We start from the raw sequence: 24,447 nt of genomic DNA, 5'->3' as shown, positions 1-24,447 counted from the left end.
CAAATGAAAGCACCAGTATATTGGATTATACAGCGAGATTAAATCGTTTTTTGACCTTGCACAGAGACATCGGAGCAGTGCAATTTAGTGTACATTAATAATAAACCAAGATGAGTGAGTGGTGGCAGTATGGAAACAAATCAAGTCTTTAAGTGATAATGTCAAACAGAGAGAGAGAGAATGCTGATGAGGAGAAGGAGGAGGATGTTGTGAAGGCAGGTCTGTGACTGAGCCCTTCATCAAGAGGCGGACACACACACACACACACACACACACCCCGCATCACTCATTAACGCAGCGAGCCCGTTGAAGGAAGTCGTCACCTCTTTTCAGCCGACATTTCCAAATGTCACACGGATGTTATAAAAGATAAAGAAATAAGGCAGGCTGCATTGGACGGACCACCCCGCCCCCCTCCCTCTGTGACCGCGGAGGGGTTCCCGTCCCTCCCGAGCCGTCATCACCTGCTGGTGTTTGCAGCGAATCGTTAGCGGCTAACCGGCTAACGCTAGCAGAAGGTAAGGAGGTTGTCCCTCGACTTCGCTGTTATATCAACCAATTAAATGCATTTGGGGCTACGGCTTCACGGTGCTGCGGCTGCTGCTGTTTTTAAACATTTGACAGGTCCTTATTTTACGAGATAGGCCACTCGAGCTACCGTTAGCAGCTAACGTCTGTTGGTCGCCGTTAGCTAACCAGCTGACATTAGCTGCGAACGGTAGCTAGGGAGATTTAGCTAGCGAGCTAGGCAGCTAGGCAGCTAGCTAATCCACCCGTGACGTAGAAACCCGTTCGGCTAGCAGAGCGGAGGCGAGCCGATGCATGTTTTAGGGGTGAACGTGGAGGACGAGCTGAGGCCCGGCGGCTCGTCGTAAACGCTCACTGAACCCCGATAACAAGCTGGAGCTGCCGGGGCGACGCCGCGTCCTGCCCCCCCCCCCTCCCCGGCGGAGCTCCGTCGTCGGGTTGTAAAACACACACCACGCAGCCACCGCTGCCGGTGACCGACACCCGTTCCGGCCGAAACCGCGTCCTCGGACGCCCATCCCGGTCACAGCATCGCTGTGCGGTCCCGTTGTACTACACACGACGTCAAAATCAACACGACTGAGGGGTTGAGGGCAAACCACCACATTTCGGAGTAAATGCAGAGGTTATTGCCGGTGAATGAATGAATGAATGAATGAATCTGTGCCGTCCTGTTGTTTCATATGTGTTCATTTTAAAGGTCTCAATGAGGTCGAAGCTTCCATTCACACACACGTTTGGAATGAATAGGAAGTGACATTTCAAATACACAAGTACAACCTTTTAAAACCACCATGTGGAATAAAATGACGTGTGTAATCTTTGTCTTTTGGAGCTCATTCTATACAGTTTAGGGTTTCTGTGTCGACTAATATGTTAAAATGTCCTGTGATCTGACATAATGATTTAAATGCTAGCAGAGAAAGGAGCTAACGCCACAATGTGTGCAGTAACAAAATAGGACTATTCACCCTTCTATAAAGGGTGAAATGTGTCTCCAGTGATGAAGTGCACTGAGACGTTGAGTCAAGAGGCCTCCAGGAGAAGCGTGATTACGTAACATTGCCACAATCAAGCAACGCCATCAGCAGAACTGATGGCGTTATGAGGTCTATTTTGGTAGAGAATGCTCAGACCGTTTAAGCAGCCGTAGATGGAGGATACCAGCTTTTTATTTCTGAAATCAGACGAGGTAACATCAACTTTATTGATCCTGAAGGTAAACTTGATGATGATGATAACATTTTGTAAAATCGGCTCAGTCGGATAGATAAAACTTTTTAAATTGTAAGAATAAAATGTCTGGAAAAAGGAGCAAACTATAGAGTGCAAATAAAATGCAATAGAAACCATCAATTGAATGAAGTCGATTTATTAACATCGTGGCTCATCGATTGAAAACAGGCGGACAATAAAACAGTGACAAGTGGGGTGAATACGTCATCCACCGTGTGACGGTTTCACAGCTGATGTCAGAGCGCTGGTGTATTACAGGGTGAACTTGTCTTATCACTGTTGTTTAATGCGTTCTGCTGTGTTACTTAAAGGGGAAGTGAGAACGGCGCCTGTTTACCTCACACGATTCAAACATTAGCATATTCCTTTGTAATTACCTGTGGAAAAGCGAACACCAAACGTGCTTTGGAGGCACGGGACCTGAAATGAGAAGTGGAAACGTGAATAAGAGGAATGCATGGCGCTCTTCTCTCCGAGGTAGGAGAGATCCCGGCTCATTTTCTGCTCATCATTTTTATTGACAGGGAACCAAATAGTCCTCATATCTGTGCCATCAGCCGTGGAACGTTCTGTGATTGATTAATAAGCGAAGCATTGTAATCTAAAAGTGGGAAGGCGAAGATCCATACTTGCCTAATGCCCCCACTTCATCTCCCTCTCCTTTTCGTGTCCTCTCTTCAGAGTGACTATCGATGTTCGAGGCCCGTGAATCGCGTCTGTTTCCTCTCCGTGCTTACATAAGCAGCGACGCCGCCCTGCAGATGCATCTGTTGTTTTAACATGCCTCATTATCTCACTCGTGCCGTGGCCATCATTTTGTGTCGCTCTCAGTTTCTTAATATTTTTAAGAGAAGAAGCGGATTGCAAAGCAAGCTTGTTCATCGGATACGGCCAGTCGACGCGTCCGAGCCCGTCCGCCCTCATCTGAAGTGATGCAGTGGCTCCGGATCGGTCTGCCGCTTCATAAAATACCCGGTTTGGCTCTGCACCAGGAAGCGTTCGTGCCGCCAGACCCGCACGCTGATTCATTTGTCCCGATGGTCTCTGCGAGATACGGAGGGCGGGCTGTGTGTTCTGCGTGGGCCGGACCCTCGCTGCAGGAAGGAGATCTCTCCCGCTCCGTGTTGAGCCTTCGCTGTGACCAAAGTTGGGGTTGTTGCTCCAAACGAGGGAGGGGGGGCACCTCCTCAGGCCTCCTCCTGACTCGATTTAATCACTTTCTGTACACGGTACCGTCGGACAGCGGCGATGATATCTTACCACAACTCACGCCTCCGTTCTCAACGCGTTCCTACAAAATCACTTCCCGAGAGGCTTTTCTAAATAAACTTCTCTTTTCCCAGGACACTCGTATTTAGGTAACCTAATAACCATGTTTAAAAGAAGATTAGCGAATACGGGCAATTAAAGATCTACAAAATAATCACGGACGTCTGCTCAAGTTCTCTGACAAAAGCATCAACTTTGGTTTGTTGCCCGTGTCAAACTTAAACTCTAAGTCTTTTATTTGGACGTGAATTTTCCGTCCAGTTGCTGGTGTTATTGTTGTTATTTTAATTCTAGATAGCAACCCACAACTCATTTTTAAACGAAACCTGATGATTCTTAACGCACAGAAACACCAATGATCCTGGTTCCTGCAGCTCATTAATTCATGGTGTTTTGAGCCGTATCTGGTCCCTGAAGACCAGGCTTGTGTTTCAGGACTCGCGTCGTCTTCAGGATAAAGATAGAACCGCGTGAAGAAGAGACGGTCTGTGCAGATATTCCAAGGCCTGTAGGTGACGGTTTGCTTGGGTCTTCTTGTTTAATGCCGGCAGCACGCTGTCAGCCCAGCGGCACATTTGCGTATTTCTATAAGAGACGACAGTAAGCTGACTCAGCCCGACATATTTCCAGACATAAGCCTTCTCATGTTACTGTACACACCAAACTCCGCTGCGTTGGACGGTTACTCGTTGATCACTCTGAAGCTGCGTGTTTTATTTATTATTTCGCTAATGTGTCCGTCACAATGGCTCTTTTCGCGGTGGATCTAATCTGCAATTTAGTTGTCACCATTTTACCATCACGTTACATTAAGTGGCCAGCTCACGTCTTCAGTACGTCCCGCTGTGAATGGCTCCTCTCGAGTGGAGCTATTAGACATAATTAGACCCATAATGCACCCGGAGCCCTCTGCGATAAAGCCCCCCCCCCCCCCCCCCGTCCTTCATGGACACATGCTGCTGGGGCTCGTCCGAATGTCCATCCACTGAGGTTCAGTCTTGCTCTTCACGTGGAGGTTGTTGTGGGTTGATTTTATCTTTGCAACAAAGTTTATAGTTATTAATGACAGTTATACGTTTGTTGAATGCCTTAAGTATGAACTTCCAAGCATTTCTACCCGAGGCCTTTTTGATTTGAATGAATTCCCCAAAATGAATGCGCAGAATTCACATTTTCTTCTTTTAATAGAATAAACAAGATATTCCTTTTTGTTAGTCCCACAGTGGTGAAATTCCCAGGATCGCGGACAGCGCACACATGCTCCACTTCCTCTTTCTATCGGAATGCACAACCGCCGTTTACATTTTGCATCCATTAGCTTATCAGTGGAGGGATAACAACCCTCTGTGGGGCGCTGCTCTGGGGACAGTGTTTGCGTTCCAGGGTGGAGTTCGTGACTGTGCCGTTGGTAAAAGGTGGCGTAGGTAAAAAGGCCGTTGGCTGTGGCGTGACACAAAGTAGATCCTGTAGCTAGTCACACGTGGTTTAATGTTGCTAATGTGGCCGCTGTCGGGTGTCTGTGAAACTGACCATGGAGTCAAATATGTGATAAGAGACACAGTGTTTAGCTACCAGGAATACGGAGCATGAAGAGTGAGAGTCGGCATTCTCGGGGGGGAGCGGGGGGGCGGCAAGACCCTGGTGCACATCGCTAACATCTCGCGTTGCTGCCGCGCATTAAATACCTGTGACGCAAAGCGTGCAAATAGTGCATTTCCATCACATGGACGGCACGTTCGGGTGGTTGGTTGCAGCTTTGTTTGACTAAAGAACAGTCTGCTCAGCTGGTATCGTGCTGTCATCGAAGGGGCAAAAGAACTGGTTTTGATGGTGTCATCACTTTGGTCGGGGAAGTGGAAAAACTCCTTTTTAGATCACATCCACGGCGTGGTGGTCAGCACTGTCGCCTCACGGCAAGAAGGTCCTGGGTTCCACTCGGCCCAGCGGCCTTTCTGTGTGGAGTCTGCATGTTCTCCCCGTGTCCGCGGCTTCCAAAGACCTGCTCGGGGGGGGATCAGGTTGGTTGGTGACTCTAAATGGCCCGTATAGGTGTGTGAATGGTTGTTTGTCTCTGTGTAGCCCTGCAATTGGCTGATGACTAGTCCAGGGTGAACCCCGTCTCTCGCCCGAAGTTGGCTGGGATAGAATCCAGCCCCCCGCGTGCGACCCCGTGCGACCCCGTGCGACCCCGTGCGACCCTGTGTGCAGGATAAGCGGTTTGAAGATGGATGGATGGATGGATGGATTAAAAAAACAACAACATATAACCAATCATCTGTATTTCCTATAAAAAAAACGAAGTTGAGTTTCAACCAATAGCAATGATGATCAGCTGCGTGGAGCCCTGGACCTCAGCCGAGGTCAAAGGGCAACAAGGAAACATCTACAAGGCTCTTTTCCTTTCCTTTTTTTTTCTCCTCGCACCAAACACCACATCCTCAAAGTTCTCCGGTTCCTGAAGGCGTGACCTCATTTTGGCAGCATGGACGTGGCCGCTTCCCCCGCTGCGACTAATGACGGATTACCTCATTGCATCAGACCTACGGCGGCCCACCAATCAGCTGCAACTATTGTTGTTTCCCCAAATCTTTCTCATGATTGACAACATAGAAGCTCCAGCTTCTCTTTCACAGGGACTTAGGTGTTAAACTTTTACTGTTCTAATCTCTCCATCTCGCCCCTGTAACAATGTATGGAGATGACCGTCTTTCGCGTCTGAGTCGATGGAGACTGGAGCTCCGTGGTGGCGGGGGGCCGTCTGTAGAGGGGCTGCAGGTACCTTAGGTAGGATTTATGGCCATAGTTCATGAAGGGGGGGGATTATTCCACCCAGGCCCCTCAGCTGCTTACATCTCACTGAGCCTCTACTGAGACGCCTTTATCCCTTTTTAAGACGAGTAGCTACAGAGAAACCGACACTTGTTTTCACGGTGCACGCGCCCCCCCCGATCCTCCCGCCTCCCGGTGGTCCGGCGTGTGATCTGACCCGCGCAGACGTCTCATATCCATTCACCAAGCGGATATCGGTTCACTTTTTCTTTCTGTTTTAACGCTCGATTGTTGTAGCTGCCGTTGATGAAGTTGAGTTAAGTCGTTCCTCGTTGTCTTGTGTTACAGGTTTGACTCCTTTTTTGATTTCATCACAATGACAATCAAGCCGCTGCTCTTCAACTTCACACCTGAACTCTCCTGCTTGTGATGAGAAAGCAGCGCTGACTCAACAGGGAACACAAATCCTGGACGCTGTGACGTGCGGGACGCGATCGGTCCAAGATGGAGAAAAAGAAAATGTGCCCCCGTCTTCTGGACTACTTGGTGGTGGTCGGCGCCAGGTGAGAAGCTCCTCCAGTTCTGGTCAATTCATTCGTCAGGAGGTGCTGAGCTTTGAGAAACAATGTTTGGTGATGCTTATTGAGTAAATATATGTCATATCTAGATGCTGGACATTGCCGGTGAACTGAGCAGAACGCGTTGCCTTTAATTGTCCTGCTTACAGGAAATGTCAGCGTTGCTGTGCGTCTGCGTCGTCCTGTCAACTGATCAAATTACCCTCTTCACGAAACGCTTCTCTTATCTCTCTAATGATCAAATCAAATTCAAAACCGTTTTTTTTACGCTCGAGCGGTAATGGATTCGCAGACGTGGCAGATGTGAGATGTTAAAACCGAATTGACCGGAGTGCAGGCCGGCCAATCACAGCGTAGCATCAGCCAACTGTCACGCTCTGCTCCATCGACGGCCATCGATAGCGGCCGATGTTCGTCGTGGTTAAACGTTGTGTAACACGCCGCAGGAGATGCGTGTGGGCTTCATGGTAGCTTTAACAAGAGTTTCATGATGGGGGCGGGGCTTAGCAAAGACGCAATGGAACCAAGTACCTAAAACGTGGGTTTTTCCTCATCTTCCTTCCTCAATCTCCCCCGCAGGCAACCGAGCAGTGACAGTGTGGCCCAGACGCCTCAGCTCCTCCGCCGCTACCCGCTGGAGGACCACCACGACTTCCCGCTCCCACCCGACGTGGTGTTCTTCTGCCAGCCGGAGGGCTGCCTAAGCATACGGCAGCGACGGGTCAGCCTCCGCGACGACTCCTCCTTCGTCTTCACGCTGACGGACAAGGACTCGGGGATAACCCGCTACGGAATCTGCGTCAACTTCTACCGCTCTTTCCAGCGCGGGCACCACCGTGCCCGCGGGGACAAGAGCGGCCACGCGGCGCAGGCCGCCGAGACCAACAGCGACTGGTCGGACGGCAGCGGCGGAGGCCCCGCCTCCGGGCCGTCGCCGGCAAACAGCGGCGAGTCGGCGGCCGGCCCCGCCTCCGGAGAAGAGGGCGGGCCGCCGGCCGCCGGCAAGTCGCCGCAGCACAGGCGGAGCGCCGCCAAGGTGGCGGCCAGGAACCGCAACAGCACGCTCACCTCGCTGTGCATAATCAGCCACTACCCCTTCATCTCCACCTTCAGGGAGTGCTTGTACATCCTGAAGAGGCTGGTGGACTGCTGCAGCCAGAGGCTAACTCAGCGAGCCGGGCTCCCCCGCGCCACCCAGAGGTGAGGAGCCACATTGCATCTTCACCCACGCACGCTGATCCTTTTTGTCACTTTTCCTTTTTTCTTTTATTGTTGTATTTTTTTTTCCTGTGTGTCATTTATTTGCACATAAAGATATGTGTTTTTGTGTAATATTCATGTATGGTAGACAGTCTGTTATAGCAAACAGTCTGCTTAAAAAGGCCCCATCTGGCTGGTTGCTGTGAAAACATTGACAGTCGCGCTGGCCAGATAAGGAACGCTTATTGCTTTTGGCACTGCTGCAGGCCAAATGTCAACTCATCGTCCGGCAGGAGCCATGCAGCAAACCTTTTTCCTTTAATGAAACCATAGCCTAAACTTCCACGCTAGCAGATACTTGATTATGACTCCTTGGAATTTTTTCTTGTGGACTGCAGTTACCTCAAAGGCCTCTAGAGGGCCGGGGGCAGAAAGTCTTGCGTGTACAAAATTTACCCCTTTTTTAAATCTGTACATGCAATACTGTGTGTTTAAGAAAAGATTAAATCGCATGCTTCAGAATGCAGGAAAACGACTCCTGCTTGATAATCTGTCTTCATTATCCTTAAGCTGTTAAGAGGCATCATCAAGTTATTCATGAAACCCATTACAATCCTTTTCACTTGGTTGTACTGTTCCAAAGCTAAACAGCCGTCGACTGCTTCTCCCATTGTCCACCTGCTATCTGTATGTTTGTGTTGCACCATTGATACCGGGGCTTTTGTTTTTGGCTCTGTGCAGTCCTGCAGGCCATCTGCAGCCTCTGTCATGTTTTTACAGGACGCTTTATGCTATCTCACTCCACCTCCCATGATAAATAAAGGCAAACAAAATACCCAGAGTGCGTGTAAGACGTTTGACATCAGAGCAAACAATATTTCACCCTCGGCTGTCTGTTGAGTTCAGGTACCAAAACAGTTTTAAATGTTGTTTTTGTTTTGTTAATTTCAGCCGGATACGCAAGAGTTTTGATTGAGCTGCTTTTCAGTCATGCGCCTGTTTGGTTAAATTGGATGCGTTGAAATAAACAATGTCGGAGCAGCGTGGTTCACACACAGCTTTTAAAAGAATAATTTATCATTTTGTAATGAGTTTTTTTTCTTTTTAGCCAACAAGCTGCATTTGATTGTTATCTGGTTCAATCTGTGGAAAACATCCCAGGCCGTACGTTGTTATGATGCGGCAGTATTTGCAGTGTGCTCTCGGTTGTCCTTGGTAACCGAATCGATTGCAATGTTGGAGTGGCAGCGTGTTAACTGGGCCGTCGCCTCCCACTGGCTCAGGCGGGACTGTGTTTCCCCCCCCACAGTCCTCCAAACCGTCCCCTCGTCACTATGAGGGATTCTCGTGATAACGCACAGCTTATTTCTTCTCCCCTGGGAAAACGCTTCGGCCGATCCATCTTCTCCGGCGGCCTGGAGGAAAAAAAGGGCTGTTCGGAAAACGCGGCGGGTTGAGAAGTGGCAATGAGCGCCCTCTATGCTGCGGAGGCTCTGACAGATTGAGGTCTCTGGCTGCCTTTGGGTAGCAGCTGCAGTTGGTGGGAGGGATAATGATTCATCTCGCTCCTTACGACACACACACACACACACACACACACTCCAGAGCGGGTGTAATGACACTGTGTGGGTGTGTGGAATGGAGGGTTTGCACCAATATTTTGGTGTTTTTAATCCTCATTTGCTCGTTATATTGATGGCTTCGTTGTTTCATCAGTTTTAAAATTCTAGTAATGACGGTTGTCCATCAATTCATGTTACTTGTTGAGCTTAAAATATCCTGCACGTTAGTTTTTCTTATCTTAAAAATCTAATTTCATAGTACACCAAAAGTAAAATTTGTTTATTCATGCTTTATGACATGTTTCAAGCCTCTGCAGCTATTTCTGAAAATATTAGTCTTGAACTAAATCGCCTTCTCATATTTGATGTCCACGTTCCTTCTCTCTCCTTTACATCATTTTGCATTCAGTATCTTTTTGTTTCTGTCTCCGCCCTTGCAGGGACACCATGTGGCGCGTGTTCACCGGCGTGCTGTCGGTGGAAGAGAAGAGCAGCCAGCTGCTGGCCGACCTGCGGGAGATCGAGTCCTGGGTGTACCGGTTGCTCCGCTCCCCGGTGCCGGTGGCCGGGCAGAGACGCGTGGACGTGGAGGTTCTGCCCCACGAGCTCAAACGGGCACTCACCTTCGCCCTGCCGGACAACTCCCGCTTCTCCATGGTGGACTTCCCCCTGCACCTGCCCCTGGAGCTGCTGGGCGTGGACGCCTGTCTCCAGGTCCTCAGCTGCATCCTGCTAGAGCACAAGGTACGGACCCCCCCAACACCCCTGCAGAGAGAAGGTTATTCATTGGCTAATGATTTAGAGCTTTGTTAATTGCTAAGGTGCAAATATATTTATTGATTTTGGAACTTTTTGAATTGCTGCTCAAGAAAGATTATTCGTACGGAACCGATGAGCAGTTCAAGAGGCCTGACGATTCCCGTCGCTTCGCTCTTCATTATTGCCAGGAGGAGATGTGACGTCGCCTTCTGCCGCAAGAAAACCCCAGTGTGGTTTTATTAATGACTCCCCTGATCGTCTCAAGGAGAAAGGTGTTGCGATTGGTCAGTGGTTTCTCCCCGAGGGTTCATGTCCTCAGATAAACTCGTTCGAAGACCCACCCTGAGAAATACCCAGAGTGACCTTCATCAGACGTTTTCTGTTTGATTCGCCCGCAGTGAAGCTTCACTGCAGGGCAGACAAAGCATGATGGGTACAAATGAAAGGGAGGAAAAAAAAAGACACCGTGCAACTGAAGGGGAAAGACCGTTCTTGTGTCTGGGATGTAACTCAAATCCCCGTGTGGCTGTTGGCGTGTAGTGTTCTGTGGTTGCTATTGGTTTACTGTGACATCGATGCACAGCCTCATTTGCAACCGTTCCCGAGACCAAACTGCTGGTTCCATCCTGCACAATGCATCTGCCTCCTTTCTTTCTCCGTGGTTCTCAAATACAGAATGTATCTGGGCCATCTACCTGAATGGATGTTCCCTGACCCAAATGCAATGTTCTTCCATCTAATGACGGCCCCCCGTGGAAAATGTCACCAGCTTGAAATTCAGATTGAAAATGGGGTCGACCACCGCGAATGCATTTCTGCATGAAATGCTGCCATCTTGTATTCATCCATTTGGGCATTTTTTTTTTTTCTCAAGGTGAATTCATCTTAAATTCAGTCTGGCCGAACTAAAGTGCCGCCTGGAAGCTTTTAGAGTGACTTCCTTTTTGAAGCACTTCACATATGCTGCTGAGTGTACAAATACATTTTTATATAAGCTCAGTTTTTAATGTTGCTGTTATATATCCAATGAAAGAAAGCCGACCACGAGGTATCCGGGTGTCTGTTTAAAGAAGTGTTTCTTTTGTTTTCCTCAGGTCATTCTTCAGTCCAGAGATTACAATGCGTTGTCTATGAGCGTCATGGCCTTTGTTGCCATGATCTACCCTCTGGAGTACATGTTCCCCGTCATCCCCTTACTCCCCACCTGCATGGCCTCTGCCGAGCAGGTGATACTTCCGGACACATTTCTTGATATTCTTGATTTTCACCGTTACCACACATGCTCCATTTGTATTTTAATGATTGTATCTTGTACAGCTTTAGTAGCTGCATAGAGGTGCTAACGCTAGTTGATGATTTTCTGATCTACTGTGCTGATTTTGCTTCTCACGTTTTTATGTGGAAACAAAACATTTAGAGAAAAAAAAAAAATCTCCTTCCAACCAGTAAGAACCAGTTCCTGCTGCTCTGCACTTTTGAAGGCGGGACTTAGTCGCTGTTGCACGAAGTTGTGAGTGACTGGTACGTTTTCCTCCGCACAGCTCCTCCTCGCCCCCACCCCTTACATCATCGGCGTACCAGCCAGCTTCTTCCTCTACAAAGCTGATTTCAAAATGCCAGACGACTTGTGGCTGGTGGACCTCGACAGCAGCAAGGTCAACGCGCCGACCGTGTTCCTTTTTCACATACGCAACACACGCATGTTCTTCTTATGCTTTTCTTATTTTTCTGCCTGCAGGTCATAGCGCCAACCAATGCAGAGATTCTACCACCTCTTCCGGAGCCCGAAGCGGGCGAGCTGAAGAAGCACCTGAAGCAGGTAGTGCTTGTGGTTTGAGTCGTCCCTCTTCCATGCTGATCAGTGTTATTTGCTCCAGTGCCGAGAAGAGAACGTATGAACCCGGGCGCTGCTCCGACCGCTTCAATGCCGTCAACTGATTGCTCATATAAATGTAAAACTTCTTCTTTCAGCAGTGTGAAGAGTAGGGGCTTCCTTCTTCAACGCAGTTGTATGTATTCTAGATGAGAGTGAGAGCATTTGAAATGATTTGTGGTGCACTAACGTAAAACAAATGTTTTCTCTCCCCTTTTGTTTCCTGTTTTCTTTGCATGCTCTATAGCTGTTGGAGGTAAAATCAGATCCTAGGCCCCCACCACCCAAGCTAAACCTTTTAGTGATGCTGCTAGTAACTAACTTACCCCTCTAACCCGATTACCTAACACAACAGCAGAACCTGGGTCTGATTCAGAGGAGCACTGCTCTTACGTTTGCCTGTTGATCAGATTTCCCAATTCATCTTTCCATGGGGGAACCTGGATGCATTGGAAGTAGAGTCCTGATCAGAGCCTATTTCTAAAAAGGCCACTTGACACAGACCTTTTTAGCTCAGTTTTAAATGTATGACTCCAGATCGTAGTACTGCTTCCGAAAGCAGCGAGCAACACGCTTCACGATCGGTCAGAAAAAAAGGCTGCAGCAGCCGTCTGATCAGGACCTCCAGACTCACACAGCATCATAACGCGCAGCATCAAGGATTCACCGCGTGTCATCAGAGGAAACCTTTATATATTTATATTTAACCAACACAGGGACAAAATGAGCATCAATATTTAATGATAATGATTTTGCGGTTGTTGTTTTTTTTGCTATTCTAACTATTGAAGGGAGAGTTTGGATGTCTAGACTTTTTTTTATTTGACACCATCTTTGCATACAGATAGTTCTGAGTTCTAAATGCCTTGAATCAGAGCCGGTTTGTTGTGTGTGTGTGTGTGTGTGTGTGTGTGTGTGTGTGCTAGCAGCTCTCTCCCATGTGTGCGGGCGTGTGACTGAGAAGCTGGTGTGTAGGAGTGTGCAAAGCCTCAGCTGTTGCATATTTGGAAATGAGAAGCATATCAACAATATGGATATCTGTGAAAATGTTGCTGAACACGGTTTGAGCGATTATCTGAAGACTGTGATGCCAAAAGCAGAATGTTGCTCATGTGTGAATATTTGCACTGGATACAAAATAAATTGGTCCTAACGAGCGACAAATTTATTTTGCTTTGACCAAAAAACGGTGATTGTTATTTAAGTTGTGGCTTCTTTTTTTGTTTCTCAGCAGTAGTACTTTGTTTTTATTGAGGCTTTTATTTTGCTGCAGGTGCTTTTATTGTGCAAGTATTTTATCTATGTCTCTGAAAAGATCTGCTGTTTTCGTACCGTGTCATCACCACTCCATTGTTACCACTGGTTTTGTCCCAGTTGGTCACCATGGACGCCTCCATGTGTCTCTCAGTGTTTCTTTCTTTCTGTCGGTGAAGTCTGGTGTTCGGTCACGTCTGTGTTCCTCGCTGTCTTTCATGTGAAGCATTTCAAAAAAATCCCACATCTCTTCTTTCCTGGTATTCCTCTTTCTGCTCTGGTCTTCCTCTTTCCATCTGCTCTCACTGGCCGTCCATCACTTCTACAAACAAACACAAATGTATCTTTCCTTATCTCCTTTCTCCAGAAAATGAATAATACAAATCATGAGCCGGCGAGACGCGTCTCTCCGGGGACAAAGCCTATAAAACCAAATTAATGTCCTCAGCGAGTTTGATCTGTTTGGGCGTCCACATAATGATCCTTATTCAGACAGACGGCTGCTGAAAGGAGACTAAGGAAGGAAAGGGAAAAGGCCGCGAGCTTCCCGTCACGTGCTGTTCCTGTGTCACTTGCGAGTTGTCATCCCTTCACGTGACTCTCCTCGCGTCTCTCTTATCCCCCCCTCCTAGTGTCTGGTTAGGTTGACCGTGATCACCCAAAAGCAGATCTTCTCCTCTGAAAATAAGGTTACTCGTTTCTCCTCCCGTGGAATGTGTGATGCCGCTGCACGGAAACCTTCTCTCTCACCTTATATTGTTTGCTTGTGACCAAGTTGTCCCCTAATAGAGACTTGAGTAAACGGCGCCATCGCTGCGGACCGTTTTTTGGTTTGTTTTCTAACGCACTGCTTCGCTCTGGCTTGAGCATGACTGAATGTGACTGAATGTGCGTTGCAGCTATCTTGGCATCAGCGAGTGTTCTTCGTAACCATAAGGAGACCTGATGAAGCTAACCACTCTTCAGTTTTAACATTCGCCCTGACCCCAGCGACTAAACCTTCCATGGTGCTGAGCTAAACGTTTGACTCTCGAGTCTGCAGCAGTTTCCCCCTCAGAGCGAACCGTGCACACTGACTCCCTCCCTCGCAGAAGTGACACGCCCACCAGAGGCATCAACATGCACCGATCTCGCCCCACAGCCGCTGGTTGGGGGGGAAAGAGTCGAGACAAATCGGGCCCATGAGTCCCCATCGCGGTAGTCTGCAGGGCTGTCCCGAATATAGCTTTAAAGTTATATTTAAAGCTTCGGCCACGGCCACAAAAAAGTGACTTTTAACCTGCCGGTTGTCACAGACTCTTGCCTCATGTTGAGTCCACAAGGGTTCTTTCTTTATATATATTTGAATGTAGAAGTACCTGCCGCTGCAGGTGGTAAACAAATTCCCCCTCAAAAGAGAGGGCAAATATTTCCAAGACGTCCCATATAAGTGTAGCAATTGATATTTTAACTAAATGTTGATGCCGACCGTGGGCGTGGTCCGTGTGTTGTGTTTTTTTTTTTTTTTGTCTTCCAATGATCCCCTGCTGTGTTGCTAACGTGTGTCCGTGTCACCTGCTGCAGGCCTTGGCCAGCATGAGTCTGAACACCCAGCCCATCCTGAACCTGGAGAAGTTCCACGAAGGTCACGAGCTGCCGCTGCTCCCGCCGGGCCGAGAGAAGGCCTCGCCGTCCTCCACGGAGTTCAACCCGCTCATTTACGGCAATGACGTCGACTCTGTGGACGTGGCCACCAGGCAAGCTATGAATGTTCCCGTCTGTTGTCTAAACGGAATCGAGTTACCTCGGTACTTCTAAAGCTCATTCTTCTGATACATACAGAGGTTAAAATTTCTCTATTGAGAAATTGTTTGAAATAACACATTCACGTCCACATTTACTCTAATTATCTCCCCACCTGTGTTCCTTACTGATATAAAAAATCTAAAAATGAATCTTTACAATAACAGAACATTCGTCTCACCTAATAATTATTATTATTACATCGTATGTCTCAGGGAGAAAAATGGACCCTGTCATGAAGAGACGTAATAATCAACCGATGTTAATGAAAATAATGATCGTATTTTCTAACTTCTCATCGAGTAATTCCTCATACAACTAACTTTCTTTTCCAGGGTGGCCATGGTGCGCTTCTTCAACTCCCCGAACGTTCTCCAGGGGTTCCAGATGCACACGCGCACCCTGCGCCTCTTCCCCCGGCCCGTGGTGGCCTTCCAGTGCACCTCCTTCCTGGCGTCTCGGCCGCGGCGCTCCTGCTTTGCGGATAAACTGTCTCACACGCAGGCCGTGGAGTTCTATGGCGAGTGGGCCCTGAATCCCTCCAACCTCGCCTTCCAGAGGATACACAACAGTAAGCGTCACCTCCAAGGGGCTTCGCTCGAAGCCACTTCAAACGTTGCTCACCGCCCGCCTCTGTTTCAGACGTCTTCGACCCCTCCTTGATCGGAGACAAGCCCAAGTGGTACGCGCACCAGTTACAGCCGGTGGTCTACCGAGTGTACGATGGAAGCTCCCAGCTGGTGGAAGCCATGGCTGGTCCCCTGGAGGACGAGGGCAACGAGTCGGACCCCACGGACAGGTGAAGCCATGGTGACACACTTTATGGGAGCTCAGCCGGCTGCTCCTTTTTAAAACAATGTCCTGACAAAAACGCGGGAAAGGCGAAAAGCTGCACTGCATATAGTTTATGGCCTTCAAACAAAGAAAGATGGCTTCAAAATGTACTTAAACGTAGAACATTTTAAGACCGCTTGTTTTTAGCTGAATTAAAAACGAATTGTCCGTCTTTGTAAAATGTTTCTAGTGATTTTATCGGTGACGGTCACGTCTGATTACTGTGCATCTGTTGCAGCGGCAGTGACAGCGACGCGTACGACGACTCCAGCTCGTCCTACTCCTCCCTCGGAGACCTCGTGAGCGAGATGATCCACGGCGACATCCAGGGCGACACGCCGAGTGAGTCGCCGCTCCGCCGCGTCCGCCGCATTCACACCTCCCGCCTTCTTTTTTTTTTAACGTGTGAACCTCAACGCCGCAGGCTTGGACCCGCCCACTCACGCCGCACTGGGAGACGCCAGCGAGGTGGAGTTTCAACACCTCCACGACTTCGGGGCCGGCGGAGTCTCCGAGGGTCCGCCGGGTGGGGACTTGCCCGCCGACCCCTCCGACGCGCAACCTCTTCGCTCGAGCTCCAGCACGACCGCGAGCTCCAGTCCCAGCACGGTCATCCAGGGGGTCAACCAGGCGGGTGATCTCTTCTGTCGTAGAGGCTGAATATTTGATGTCTCGATGGCTAATTTAGTCAGTTTATCTGTGCAAAGTAATACACTACAAAAGAGCAACATTTGTAATTGTCCACAATTGCCATCGGTCTAAATGCTCGTATCTTGTTTTCTCCCAGGAGCACGGGGAAGCACCTGAAATCGAAGCACCAGCAGGTGCCGCGCTGCAGGTCCCGGTCTCCGGATCGGGCGGCCCGCCCGTCCTCAGACCCGCGGCCGACGGCGGCGGCGTGGCGGGCCCCGCCAACAAAAAGCAAGAGTACGACAACCCGTACTTTGAGCCTCAGTATGGCTTCCCCTCAGAGGATGACCCCGATGCAGAAGAGCAAGTGGAGTCATACACCCCTCGATTCAACCAGAACCTCAATGGCAACAAGTGTGTTAAGCTTGTTCATCGCTTGAATGAATGCAGCACCATCATTCAAATGGGCTCTCTGACCGACCATGCAATGTTCTCCCCGTGAAAAGCATGTTACCGCGACTCCCTCCGTTCATGGTGGTCTTTTGAATCTGTGGCGGTGAATGCCTGAGTCTTTTCCCATAAAGTGTGCGTGTGTCCGTGTGTCCGTGTGTCGTGGTGTCTTCGGCACGCGCGGTGAGGTCTTTTTGGTCGTCTCCTCAGGGCACAGCGGCCTCTGCGTCCCTCCAGCCTGAGGCTACCGGGAGAGTCCGACGGGGAGGGCGACTCCCGCAACAGCTCGCCGAACTCCACCATCTCCAACAGCAGCAACAACGACGGATTCGGAGGACTCATGTCGTTTGCCAGTGAGGATGTTTCAAATGTCTTCTTTTTTCCCCCGCTTGTTATTAAACGCGGAAGCTTGGGCGAGCTCTCCGCGGTCGGAAAAACAAGCGGCGCCCGTCGCAGCAGGCAAAGTAAAGTCGTCTGCAGCTTCTGTGTTGTGAGGTTCTCCGCGGGGGAATCTGGATAATTGAGGGGCGAACAGCTCAGAGTTCAGCCTCCAGAGGACCGTCTACTCCCCCACGCCTCCCTCCCTGACATAAACACCTTGAATAATGTTAATTCTAGTGCTTTTAAGATTGCTTTTAAATGGTATTCCTCTTTTTTCGGACTCCACCGCTGCAGGCAATCTCTACAAGAACCACGGCACCAGCTTCAGTCTGTCCAACCTGGCGCTTCCCAACAAGGCCGCGAGGGAGAAAACGCCGTTCCCCAGTCTGAAAGGTAAACCGACCGCTTTCTCATCCGTTTTTTTTTCTGACATATTCTTCTTTAGTGGGTTTTCAGAGGTGAGGAGAAACGTTCTGTTAAAGAACACTGGGGAGAGTTTAAAGAGTGTGAGGATTAGAATCATTAAAATAGTCACTATTTACGTTTTTTGTATGACATGCTTCATGTTTTTTCATGCAGTGGCCATAAATATATGAATACACATATAATTTTATATATTAAAGGAAAGCATTCATTTATACTTGTCTTAATGACTGAAATATAAGTTTTTTATTCAGTATAAATAAATAAATATGAATATTTATTTTTCTCAACTTAAGTGTTATTTAATTCATTTTTCTGTTCTTTTCTCTTTTTGTTTTCAATTATTTTTTTAAATTACGTTTTGGGGGTAAAAGAATATTTCAATATTGATATTGAGGAGGAAATGGAGGAAGCAGGTTTGTGTGTTTTTCTTAGCTTGACTTTGTTCCCGATGGATTGCCAAACTGACGTGGCACTATTTTAAAGGAGAATATTGAAGTTGAGAAACCGTTTTTCTCTCAAGATTAATGGGGAAAATCCACCGAAAAGCAGACTTGATTTGGGGTTAATTTATTCTGAGTGTAGAATGTGTTCAAGCGTTGGCCCTGCTGTGCACACTCGTAGCACTTGGAAGCAGATAAATGTGCGGAGGTCGTTTTAAATCTTTTTCCAAGCGAACAGAAAGAATGAGCGGGTAAGAAATCCCAAACAACTGCAGGATTTATGGTTATAATAAGGACTCGGATGTTGACACTTCAGATAAATTGCGGTCATGCATCAATGGAAACCAGACACAACAAGATAAATCCAACTGGCATAGCGTTTTATCAAAGAGAAGAATTAGTTAAACTGGTTAATATATATGATTTTTTATTTTTGAGAGCGGGTGAAGGGTTTAAGGTGCCAACAGAACTTCTCTCTCGGCTGGATTTTCACTTTAAATGAGAGAGAAACGAGGTGAAGCATGTTAATCTAACTCAATAGCTCCACCCACAGCGGAATAGCTGCCATGGAAAATGTTCTGCCCTGTTTGAGAATGATGTGTTTTTGTCTTTGTCGTTCAGATGACCCTGACAGCCCGGGTACGTCATGTGTGCTGTGATTAGTTTTTATCTTTTGAAGTGACTTCTCTTACACCGTGTTTCTAAGTATAGGATAGAAGATGCACCTTACGGTGTCCACGTCTTCCCCTTCCGTTCCTTTCATTCCGCTCTCTGTGTGCGTCAGTGGGAGTCTTTCTAATACAAACACAAAAGTATTTGAAAGATTTATTTCGCCACTGCAAATGTTTTGGCTAATTAATGTTCACGTGTGGCCTTATTTGTGTCCGAATGACCTTCACACAGCGGCCTCTCAGTGGCGGGACGTGTTTCCCACCTCGCGACTCGTGTCTTTTAACTTGCTTGCTTGTGGTGTTTCCTTCCCTCCCTAATTCAAGCAAGAAGCGGTGACTTTCTCAGGTTCTCTACTCAACTGTGTGTCACGGTTCTCTTTCGTTGTGCTAAAGAACAGATTCCTGCCTGACGCCATCGCCAAACTCTAAAGTAACAAATACAACCTTTGCTTTAGCGGTATGTTGAGCAGAAGGACAGATATCGATCTTTGTGTCTAGTTAGCGACAGGGACGGTAGTGCTGGTTAGGTTTAAGCTAACTAGCCTAGCTTGAAAACGCTCTGGTTTAGCTTTAGCCTGCTGCAACGGTTGCCATGGCAACGGAACGCGTAAAAATGGCCGCCGCTGTGGCGACCCCGCGTCCTGTACTGATGTTTCATTTTATAATCAACACTCGGCCTCTTATCCAACGCTGATACGTCACAGTCACGTTTTCTCTTTTCTGTCCTCCCTTTTTATTTTTATTTTCTATGTGACTGTGAGTCGTCCCCGTGTTGAGTCTGCGTTGCGGGACGTTCAGTGTCCCTCTCTCTCTCTCTCTCTCTCTCTCTCTGTCCACCTCTTTTTGTGCCACTAATTCTGGGTTTTGTGTGCAGTATTTGGGTTAAATTCTCTAATGGAGATAATTTCAGAGGCTGGCCCGGGCAGCGGAGAAGGTGGGTTCTGCCCCTCTTTTGTTTTTAACTGAGTGAGGCGCATGCGTCTCTCAGCCAGTCAACTACATCTCCCAGCATCCCCCTCGGTCTTCCCTCATCTCAGTCACCCCGTGTTTCATCAAAGTGACACATTCACCCTGCCGCCATTTTATAGTGAGTGTCCCCCCCATCTCACTGTGTATGTTAGTTTATGTATTGAGCTGGTTTTATCACAGGAAAGATTCAAAGGACTTTTAAACTAAATAAATATAAAGCAGGATGTGACCTCAGCAGTCACAGGAACAGGTAGCACAATACCTGCAGCGAGTGATCACCACAGGGAGGCGAAGGAAGCACGGGGCGGCGTGCAGGATGTTGAGGTGCAGCATAAGAACTCGATGAGCGGAGACAATCTCCCAGCATGCATTGTTTCTCCTTGTTTTTCTTGTCCCTCACGCGTACAAACGGGGTTGAGCCCGCTGTGATCGTGCTGCACACAATGAGCAGTGACGACGGTAAAATGACGCAGAATCTTTATTAACGCTCTTCGGGCTTTTTGCTCGGCGTGGTTCTCTAGGTTTTTGTCTCCACACGGTGAGTGAGTTTTGGTTGTGTGGACATTAAAGGGGTTTGGATGACAAACACGGGCCTCCTGAGGAGGCCTGATGTGGGCGATTTTGTGTTTGTCGTACTGAAACATAACAATGGCGAGACTATTTCACAAGTTGATTTTAAATATGGTTCTTTATTGAACTATTTTGAATTTCCGGTGTTATTTCCCTAATTCTGAAACATTACAAAATGTCCTCTCACTTTTACTGTGGGGTTTGTCTCAGGAAGTTAATTATGTCTCTGGATGTGTCATATTATTGAGTTTTCTTTTTTGGATGTATGGATAACTTTTACTAATCAACAGAATCAGTCAGATGACACAATGCAGCAACAATAACTACAGAGCTATCAGACGCACACACACACACACACACACACACACACACACACACACACACAGGGCTGCAGGAAGGATTCATGAAAACCTGTAAATGAGTCAGTCGGCACGCAAGGGGCTTAAACACGGGAGCAGACCAGCAATGCGTCCGCAAGAGCCGAGAGCATCCAGGCGTCCTCCGCCACGGCAGCACACCAGCGTTTCCTCTGCTCCTGGTCCTCTGTGGTGCTGCCAGCGTCTCAGAGATCATGACTTATGACTTATGAATGACACTCACTGACTTACTGAGGGATTTATGGTCACCATTTCCAATTTTGACTTTTGCAGGCTCACCTGCAGTCCAAGTTTTTTTTTTTTCCCGCTGGTCCAGATTTCAGATCGGCTTCGCTACGATCTCTGCCTTCTTACTCCGCGTCGACAAATCACTTGACCCCTGAGGCTGAGCATCATTTAAAAAGGGCTGCAGCCTCAAAGTGTCCTCCATTAATAACACCACATGCTCTTCCAATTAAAGTTTAAAGCTTCAGGCCGACCATCAAAGAATATTGATGTAAACCTTTTCACTTATCCTGAGTTACGTTTGGCCGTATTCGTTCACTTCATCCATAAGCCTCCCCCTGCAGAACCGTTTGGTTTGTGCCGCTTCTGTTGCAATCACTTTTTGATTTGTTCTCACTTCTTTATTGGCTTCCAGACGGAAACATGCGGGGAAAAAAGCCTTTTGTTTTATTGGTTTTGGGAATAAAACCCTTATCTCTTGTCGCCATGACAGCCATAATAATAAACAATGGATCCCCGCTGTCAGCCAAAAGTGACGATAGAGCCGCCTGTAATGACAGACGTCCCACCAGAATGCCTTTGTGTCCCCTGCGCGGGGGACGGAGGCTCCTCCCCCCGTCCTTTCATGCCTCACAAACGGAATCAGTCACTGGAAGGAGGAAGTGTGAGCTCCTCTTACTCCTTCGTGTTTGTGCAGCGCCGGGCTAACTAACTTAAATTAACTTGTTGCTGCATTCAACGCTGACACGCGTTTCTGCAGAACAGTCCTCGTGTTATCTGCATCTTCCAGCTTTCTGTTGCTTCATGATTGTCTTTTTAAAAAAACATATAGTGGACATGAAACGATGAACGCTGCCTCTCTCGGTTTGCCGTCTAAATAAGAGTCATTAAAGTAATGGACTCTGATCATGAACGTAAGCCGATTTAGAACGTGTAGTGTGAGTTGACAAATACAGGCTCCGTTGCTTTAAATAGAAAGATACAAAAATATCAAATCAGGAATTCCTTTTGGTTTTTTTAAAGGTTAAATGAATAAAGAAAGGATTAGTCTAGATATGACGCTCATTACTAAACGGCTCCATTACGCGCTGCAGGGGTTTGGACTCAATTCTCACATGTGTTTACTTGAGCCAATTGAGTGAGTTAAAAAACAACAACAATAGACTCGCACAAATGTGTTGAGCCTCCTTAACCCGGATATAATGATATGATTCTGAAACGACTCCCAGAGGCCGGGCGTCACACGGCGTTGCAGCAGTCTAGTTAAAAGGAGTCACCTTGTGGCGTCGGGGCGCAGCTCATTTCGCCCCCGCCATCCCTTAGTTTTCTTTCACGCACGATGTCCCTGATAGAGTCGCCGCACACGATACCCTTCCTCTGACCTCACGTATCTGTGCGGCTAATGTGTGACGCCAACACCAAGAGCAGCGTTTGGGCTCCTCTGTGTGTTTGCGCGTGCACCGTTTGTCCTTCACCTCCTTTGTTGTAATAATAGCTCCCGTTAATGTGTCTGTTCTGCAGTAAGTGACCTTTAGTAGAGTCCAGATGTGTCCGTCCTCCACACACAGCGAAGTAGACTGTTTAGTAAACAATCACGAGGTCTTTTTGTAGAGTTGATTCCGTTCCCGGGGGGCTTGTGTGTGTGTCCAGCTCTCTCCTCCTGAGTGACCTTCTGCCTAGCTGTTGTTTGTGGTCCTTCTCAGGAACCTCATTGTTTGACGCTGTTGTTGTTCCAGGCGCTCGTGCACCTCGAGCCCTCGTGGACCAGAAGTCCTCGGTAATCAAGCACAGTCCGACAGTGAAGAGGGAATCTCCTTCTCCTCAGGGCCGAGTCAACAACACCAGGTAACCGGTCCAACCTTCCGCAGGGGGAAGATCGGGGGGGGGGCTTATTTGTCCCCCTGTCCTCCACCTCATCCCGTCCCCTCCCTTCGCACCCATTCAGCGAGAACCAGCAGTTCCTGAAGGAAGTGGTGCAGAGCGTCCTGGACGGTCAGGGGGTCGGCTGGCTCAACATGAAAAAAGTGCGCCGCCTGCTGGAGAACGAGCAGCTGCGCGTCTTCGTGCTGAGCAAGCTGAACCGAGCCATCCAGTCGGAGGAGGACGCCAGACAGGAGATCATACGCGATGTGGTGAGACGCCTCTCCTGGAGCCAGGAAGTACACAACATTAACACCAAAGCCAGAAGAAAACCCCATGTTGGATAATAAATATAATAACAACTATAAATATACAACATCCCTTTAATTCAAGTGGCTTGTTTTAGTAATTGTCAAATATATTCACTATGTCGCCTGTGACAAGAATCCTCCCATATTAGATGTTTGGCTCTGTGAATATAAAAGTAAAACAATTATTGGTTATGAGAATGATGGCCTGTAGATCTTGGGACATTTTGCAGCTGCAGGTCACCTGATCGTTACGACCAACAGGGATGTGACTTTATCTTAAAAGTCCACTGAGGAAGCCTCTAGTTGTCTCGTTGACGGCGTTTTGTTCTCAGGAGGTGAGCAGGAAGGTGTACAAAGGCATGCTGGACATCTTGAAGTGCACCGTGTCCAGTCTGGAGCACTCTTACACCAACGCGGGCCTCGGAGGAATGGCCAGTGTCTTCAGCCTCATGGAAATCGCACGCACCCACTATCAGACCAAAGGTACGACACCCACACGCAGGTGACGTGCTCTGCGTTATGGCTGCAAAGCGGAAAACTAAACGTCTCTCAGCTTGTCTTCTGCGGGCCCTGTGCTGTCTGGTTTGCAACGTAAACATTAACTGTGATTGCATAATTATTTCCTTCTTTGTCTTCATCTTCTCCCCGTTGAAACCTCCTCATATCTTTAACTCTCTTCGTCTGTGGCCCCGCCCTCCCCGTCACGTTGGTAAATCAGTAGACCCGGAAAAACGCAAGCGAAGCCCCACAGAAAGTGCCGGCAGCCCGGGGAGCAAAGAGAGTCCTTCTGTGCACGTGGACGCCGCCGGGACTCGAGGCCTCCTGAACGTTCCCCACCTGCAGGTGCCGCACCACGCCACGGGCCGCGGCGCCGCACGCCACTTTGACACGCGGAGTCTGAACGAGGAGAACTTTATTGCCTCGATCGGTGTGTACACCACTCCGGCCCCCCGGTTGCATGTGCACTGTGAGATCTCCCCCCGTCTCCCAACGAGCTCATCAACCTTTATATTAGCCCCTCCCCCCCCAAAAGAAAGGTCCCTCGTCCCTGACGGAACCCTACAGGATATTCCACACACTTGGAGCTGAAATGCTATATTAATACGCTACCTTGTGTCGGAAATCCTATTTGAAAACGAGAATTTAAATGTTGAATTTGTCCCTGTTTACGATATATATAAAGTGTGTGGAATATTCCCCTGTTTTCCAGCCCGGACTGAGTGTGTTTGCCCCCCCTCCCTTAAACATCTGTTGCCCCTGTTTGCCTCCCCTCTGGACTTCAGCTCTCAGCACCTTGAATGCATGTCTTTTCGTTTGGGAGAAGCCAGAGGTGTGCGCGTCGGTAAACCGCTGCTCGCCTTGTGCCTTTACTGCAGGTTTCTGTGAGGCGGGCTAGAGGAAAAATGGCCGTCTGCTCTCAGCATGGGGGGGGCGGAATCAACGCTCCCCAGTAAACAGTCCCAGTTCCCCCACAATTTTCAATTGATCAAACC

General features: G+C 48.4%; 1 protein-coding gene across 43 annotated transcripts in view; it reads left to right on the top strand.

The window, feature by feature from the left end:
• Positions 1 to 213: 213 nt before the first annotated feature.
• Positions 214 to 24,447, top strand: part of madd (MAP-kinase activating death domain) — a 37,960-nt gene continuing 13,726 nt past the window's right edge. For 9 of the 43 annotated variants that reach the window (XM_078085800.1, XM_078085792.1, XM_078085796.1 and 6 more), the window contains exons 1-21: positions 214 to 518; positions 6,151 to 6,365; positions 6,960 to 7,580; positions 9,583 to 9,886; positions 10,996 to 11,127; positions 11,443 to 11,556; positions 11,640 to 11,720; positions 13,661 to 13,717; positions 14,592 to 14,764; positions 15,146 to 15,381; positions 15,453 to 15,609; positions 15,883 to 15,986; positions 16,069 to 16,274; positions 16,432 to 16,688; positions 16,935 to 17,077; positions 17,400 to 17,498; positions 18,593 to 18,610; positions 22,520 to 22,628; positions 22,729 to 22,915; positions 23,287 to 23,437; positions 23,673 to 23,882. In XM_078085800.1, the coding sequence (XP_077941926.1) occupies positions 6,307 to 6,365; positions 6,960 to 7,580; positions 9,583 to 9,886; positions 10,996 to 11,127; positions 11,443 to 11,556; positions 11,640 to 11,720; positions 13,661 to 13,717; positions 14,592 to 14,764; positions 15,146 to 15,381; positions 15,453 to 15,609; positions 15,883 to 15,986; positions 16,069 to 16,274; positions 16,432 to 16,688; positions 16,935 to 17,077; positions 17,400 to 17,498; positions 18,593 to 18,610; positions 22,520 to 22,628; positions 22,729 to 22,915; positions 23,287 to 23,437; positions 23,673 to 23,882 (3,418 nt within the window). In that variant the 5' untranslated portion in view covers positions 214 to 518; positions 6,151 to 6,306. The remainder of the gene's footprint in view (positions 519 to 6,150; positions 6,366 to 6,959; positions 7,581 to 9,582; positions 9,887 to 10,995; positions 11,128 to 11,442; positions 11,557 to 11,639; positions 11,721 to 13,660; positions 13,718 to 14,591; positions 14,765 to 15,145; positions 15,382 to 15,452; positions 15,610 to 15,882; positions 15,987 to 16,068; positions 16,275 to 16,431; positions 16,689 to 16,934; positions 17,078 to 17,399; positions 17,499 to 18,592; positions 18,611 to 22,519; positions 22,629 to 22,728; positions 22,916 to 23,286; positions 23,438 to 23,672; positions 23,883 to 24,447) is intronic. The other 34 variants (XM_078085799.1, XM_078085824.1, XM_078085822.1 and 31 more) reach the window with 15 other exon arrangements.

This window comes from Gasterosteus aculeatus, chromosome 12 (genome assembly GCF_964276395.1).
Source record: "Gasterosteus aculeatus chromosome 12, fGasAcu3.hap1.1, whole genome shotgun sequence".
NCBI lineage: Eukaryota > Metazoa > Chordata > Actinopteri > Perciformes > Gasterosteidae > Gasterosteus > Gasterosteus aculeatus.
This window is presented reverse-complemented; position numbering and strand designations above follow the sequence as displayed.